Here is a 6,000-nt window from a genome sequence, read left to right on the forward strand (position 1 = left end):
TCATCCATCCCACTTATATCCATGCATCCAATCAATCAAGAACAGCTCTGATGCGCAGAATTCGAGGCAATTACCAGCCGCAGCATCATATAGACTCATTACATACACATGTAGCAAATATTGTATCCTCCCGGCCGAGAGTACCCACGTCAAGCCGGACTGCAATGCAATGGCATGGAATAGGACGGCACATCATGATGATGTACCAGTCAGCAGGAATCGTTTGGACTTGCTCTACTCGGAAAGTCCATACGCAAGCAGTGGCCAAACAAACCGTTCCAAGATCCGGTACTGTAAAAATCCAAGGATCATGATTTCTGGATCTCAAGGAAGCACAGATGTGGTGTGACTAGTCGTCCATGCACTCCACATTCCCATCCTGCCAGCATTCATGATTTCCCGACTACCTTGACTTGGCTATGTAAGAGAAAAAAAAAAAAGGAAATGCCAACACATGCAGGCGTCCCAGGAGGCGGCGCTTTTTGGGGAGGGAGGGGGCATCCACACCATGTACTCTGCTTCGAGCTCACCCAGTCAGAGGGCCGGATTGCAAGCTCACCTCGGGGGCCCGGCAAAGAGCATTCTTCAGGAGCCGGGCCTTTGCAAGCAAGCATGTCCCCAGGAGGGGAGGGAGAGGAAACAGAGGGCCGGCCGGGTGCGAATTGAAATGGTGGGGTCTTTGTTGTGGTTGAGGTTCGCTGACCGCCTTTCTACCTTGGATTGAACTTGGGTCTTGTCTATTATAGCTCCGGGTGGTCTAACATTAATCAAATTAACTCTCCCCTCCACCACCCCCGCCCCAGCCCAAACAACAACCTCCCTGCCCAAGATTTGCAGGTAACTTGCATTTGCTTTATCCATGGCATGCATGTCTTCGACTTGTCATAGTGTGTTCATAGCATAGCCTTCAGCACTTGCAGCGCCGGTGAATGTAGCCAATGTTTGAGACTGCGCTCGAGAACGGGGGTGCAGCACCATGATTGCGAAACGTGTCCCGCGGCCTTTGAAGAATCGCCTTCCTCCAAATGCCATCAATGTGCCGCAATTCTCATCCGTGATTCACATCGACTTTTGACGGGCGACATGCAGCTGCCATAAAATGGTACGTATTTTTATTTTATTTTCTATCCCGTGCCCGACCAAACACGTACCTCCTGTCTGCCGCCTTCGGGGAAGGCCTTGGCTACGTAAGTGTTCTGGACATTGGAAAGTCGGACGCTGCGGCCGAAGCGCCAGATCCCCTGATAGCTGCATCTGACTTTGCCATGTGAGGACTTTCGGGCTGCGTGCACGTGACGCATCCCCATCCCGCCTCTGATAAGGCGGCTGACGAGCTAGGTACAGTACAGTATTCAAATTCACTATGATTGTGAGGGAGCGGGCAGCGTCCCAAACCATCGGTGGCAGCAGAGGTTCTTCGGTGGATCCCGCTGACGACAGACCATGTGGGATATCCACAACGGTACCGTCCGCGCCTCTTGCGCGCTAATGTCGTGAGAAATAAGCCGAACTTTAGCATCTACCCCAACCCACTCGTCGGGCAGTCTTTTTCATCGTCGTCAAATGTCAGCGCCAGCACAGCAATCACCCACTTCGAAAGAAAGGAGAACATGATCCCTCGTCGTCAAGTCAGGCGCTTACTTGTTATATCTAATTGAACCAACCAGACTGCCATTGTCCTTCCATCATGGGCATTAGCGTTACCAAGAACAAGAACAAGAACCGTCTTCCTAGAATATCCTCATTCGCCGTCCACATCCGACCTTCCAAACTCTGTTATCAAAAACGGAAATTTTCTTCTAATTTTCCTCGGCCAATGATATCAAGATCTGACATGCTCCAGCCTGCTCACACGAAAGAGAACGCGTGGTGACACCGATCTGATGGACTTGCTGATGACGGGTATCCATGCAGACCGTGTTCGTTGCAAGAGTGTCGAAAACCAGAACACTTTTAATACTCCTCCGTAAATTGCTGGCTTACGAATCCATGCTCTAGTTTCTTGTATGTCCCAAGGTTTCTGTCTGCCTCAACATGCCATCATTATGGACTTCTCGCCACGTGCTCCGACGAACCAGAAAATGGTTGCGGTGGTGATGACCAAGATGAAGGCTTGCCATCCTAGGCCCATCGGGATGCTCCAAGTCCCGTTTGGTAACCGACTCTTCGGAGATGAGGAGGCACTGGACGGCTTTCTTTCATCGTGGTGTTAGTTGAAGGAGTCGAAGGCTGAGCTGCTGTCACAGCAGTAGCTTGGGAACGTGTAACTGACTGGTGTGACTGAAAAGCATGGTTGTCCTCTCGAGCTTGAATAGCCGCGGATAGTAATGTTCTTGCTGCAACTTCTTCCGGTCGCTCAACTGTTATCCATGGTCTAATGTCTGTTTGTGTCTCTTGATTCGCTGTCTGGCGTGAAGAAACTCCACTGCCTGTCGGTGGTGTCGGGCTTGCCTGCCTTGATTGTGTTGGGAGGCGAGGTATAAATGAAGTCTGCAGATTGGCGAATGATGGCGGAGAAAGAGAGAAAGATTGTCGGGCGGAAGAGACTAATTTCTGGGTAAGGAAAGCTGTACCGGGGGCTCGTCCACTGCGAGCATCCTTTGCCAGAGCCAAGCACTCGTTGGCCAGTATCACGGATGCATGCACGCGTCGTGCATACGGTTTCAACTCAAAGATCCGAGTCATGCTGTACTTGATACGATGGCCAGTCTTCAGCTGTCTGAGGTTGTGAAATACCACTGCCGCTGTCTTGATTCTCTCTTCGTTGTCAAGACGCTTGAATGCAGTATGTCTGGCGAGGTGTATTATCGTCACTTGCACGCCAGCTGCGTCATGCACGGAGCCGGATGTGTGAGGTCCCATCTGCTTCATCCAATAGAGTTGCTCATCGAAGGCTCGAGACAACTCGCAGTAATGGGCAATATTAAGTTGACAGAGAATGGCCATCGACTGTACCGTCAAATCGGTCCCCAGAGATACGTTGGCAAGCTTTGCTGCATTGATCGTACTACCTTCTTCACCAGCGTCGACCTGTGCGACCTGCTGCCCAGTGCGGTCTTGGTTGTCTGTCAAGATAAGAGCCGGCTCAGAGGACACCACCGGCTCTAACTTCATGCGCAGCTCTGGTAACGCCTGTTTGATGATTGAACTGGAGGTTGTGGGTATGGACTTGTCTGTGTTGACTGCAGAAGTGGAAGGCAGCTCATACACCATGCCTTGTAAGTCGTTGGCATAAGATGGACCTTGAGAATCTGGAGACTCAAAGCTTGTATCAATCAGCACCTCAGCTGAACGAGAAGGTGTGGCAACTTTTTCTTCAAGTCGTGCTCTTCTTGCTTGCATCTCAGTCTTCTCGTTGGTCTCACAATTGATTTCTCTCTTAACTATGATGTCAGCGTCGCGAGTTCGCGTACTAGCTCTGGCTCGTGCTTCCTGCTCAAGTTCGAGTTCAGCTTGTCGACAAGCCGCAAGGGCTTCCTCTGCAACTTGTCGTGCTTGTGAGGCTTCCTCCTCTTCTTTGGGACGCCCTGCCTCTTCTCTAACATCATGCTGGTCCAAGTCACGAACCATATCACCGAGTGCATCATCTTCTAGGGTTAGTTGATAGCCACACTGGTCTTGATCTTGAAGTAACTCTGTTGGGGCAGACTCAGCCATGAAGGTTGGCAACTGGTTCGCAGGGTGTGCCGTCGGCAGCTCGGTCAGTACGAGCTTGTCGACAACCAGAGTCGTAGGAGTCATAGCTGAGTGCTGTGCGGTAGACGGTTTGCTAACGCAATCCGTCGATTGAGTTGAAACAGGCTTGTCAGTGACAGTTTTATTGTACTCGGAACTACCAGCTAGCGGTAGTAAAGTTGTCAAGTCGATGCTATCATAATCAGTGGGGTTGCCCTGTTCCTCTGTAAAAGGGTACCAAGGTACATCTGACGACTCGAAACGAGGTTTGAGTGCTTTACAGATCTGGCTGAACTCTGCACCTAAGGCAGCGGTATCAACTCGGATTTGTGTGGTGCGAAGGATCTGGCCTGGATGGTCCTGTCTTCGTACCATGAGCCTGCTTCCATTGCTCATTGGGGGAACAAATGCACGAAAGTCCTCTCTGATCACAAAACCATCAGACCAACGAAGTTCCCATATAGCGGCATTCCTGCCCGGATACTGGTAGACGTACATCTTCCCAGAGAAGACCTTTACATTGCCCGAAGACTTGACGGTCCGCGCGGCGCGTATCTTGGCCTCAAAAAATAATGTGGGCTGGGCTGAGTCTAAACTGACAGGTGCAGATTGTGGAGCTGGTCCAGTAGTTGCAGATGCACGTTCCTGTCTTGGGGTTGCAATTAAAGGACTGATGTGAGCCTGTGACTCAATACGGCTCTCATGGGGACGAAGAGGGGCAACTTCATCGCCGTTGGCAATCGCTGACAGAGCGCCGGGATGTGACAAAGTTGTCGAAGTCGTGCAGGCTACTGGAGATACAATGGTGGGAGTAGGTGGAATGTCATTCACGACGGATGCTGCAGGAGATCTGGCAACATGCGAAGTCATTCTCAGGTGGGGAGGCACGAAACCTTGAGTCGAAGCCTTTGCCGCACTTGCTATGCCTCGAGAAGCCGAACGCGCATCTGCGGCGTGTTTTGCGGTAGTACTTTCTGCCGGAGTGGCTTGTAGATGGGGAGTAACTGGCAGACCCGGAGGCGGAATAAGCTGTTCACTATCAAGTCTGTTGACTTGAGTGGTGTCCGCTGTGATCTCATCTTGCAGTGCTGTAGGTGCAAATGACTTTCTTGGGCCGTTGGTGATGGCGCCTCGAGCCTCTCGGTGTCCATCCGGCGTAGCAGATGCTGGCTCCGGAATTGCGTTTGCCAGTGCAGCTTGGATAACCGACCGTTCAGCAGGGCGGAATGAATTCCATTGCTTAGCAGGCTGGTAGTTCGACGTTGAGTTTGTTGTTGAGGCTGCAGCTGGTGTTGGCGACTTTGCTGGAGATGTGTGACTGCCCCACTGCTGGGTTGGGCCATTACTCTCAATTGCGCCCATTGTGATTGCAGGGCCTGACCTATGGTTGTCACTTGTCAGGAAGTCTCGTCGTCGAGGAAGTATGGCCTTCTGTTTACCAGGGTTTCTAACATTCATCAGTTTCTGTCAAGTCAGTGTTTGAGAGGAGACAGCAACTCACATGGGATCATAGCAGGACACATCCTGGCTTCTGCTTTTGTCTTTTATCTCTTGCCAGGAGATAGTCTGGACTCTGTTGACATTCTGGTTTCCAACACGCCTGTCACGGCCAGTACCTGGATGCTCTCTGTTGAGTGCATGAAGACGACCACCAGCAATTGTATCAAGGTTGGATACATTGAGGGCGTCACTGTCTTGAAAGTGGCCGGAAGTGACAGCAACTGATGGTGTGAGCATATGGGAAAGAAAAGATGGACTTCTGTGGGGATACTCACTGTTCCAGCCTCCTGCAAAGGGGTTCGACGGGACTCTAACCTCTTGCTTTTTCTGGTCTGAATGGATGCTTTGGGCGGGAAATTGCAAGCGGCGTGCATCGCGACGTCCATGACGGTCATCCTCCTTCGCAAGTTCCTCCAGACGTTGGTCGCCAAGGTCCATCATCATAGCCTCAATGGCCGCAGCATCCTTATCGGGTTGTGGCGCCATGTTGGCTGTCTGATGCAAATATTACAACTGAAAATCAACAGTAACGATGTAAAATTATGGATGTATTAGCCAGTTTATAGGATGGTGGGCGTTGGGGAAGCACCTCTAGTCTTGCTCTATGCAATGTGCCTTGTTAGCCAAAGGTCAAGTCCTGGTAGGCGGCGGTGATGAGAACATGGGAACGTGAATACTAACCTCTGACTATCCAGTCGCGTGAGACGCAGTTTCGCGTGATGCTATTAACGCTGCTTGTGTATCGGATGGGATCAGATTGTATCAAGGCAAAATTCTAGCGACAAGCACGACCTGAGGTGGATGCTTTGACGCGACTGAACAGGT

The 6,000-nt window shown here is 51.1% G+C and overlaps 1 protein-coding gene across 1 annotated transcript; it reads right to left on the bottom strand.

The window, feature by feature from the left end:
• Positions 1-2,121: 2,121 nt before the first annotated feature.
• Positions 2,122-5,661, bottom strand: BKA67DRAFT_657787 (uncharacterized protein; the record flags this gene model as incomplete). The annotated part of the gene is made up of 3 exons (XM_046107170.1): positions 2,122-5,122; positions 5,177-5,396; positions 5,451-5,661. The coding sequence occupies 3 exons, from the start codon at positions 5,659-5,661 to the stop codon at positions 2,122-2,124; spliced, it is 3,432 nt and encodes a 1,143-aa protein (XP_045960153.1).
• Positions 5,662-6,000: the final 339 nt, after the last annotated feature.

This window comes from Truncatella angustata, assembly GCF_020726525.1.
Source record: "Truncatella angustata strain MPI-SDFR-AT-0073 chromosome Unknown BKA67scaffold_3, whole genome shotgun sequence".
In the NCBI taxonomy this organism is placed as follows: Eukaryota; Fungi; Ascomycota; class Sordariomycetes; order Amphisphaeriales; family Sporocadaceae; genus Truncatella; species Truncatella angustata.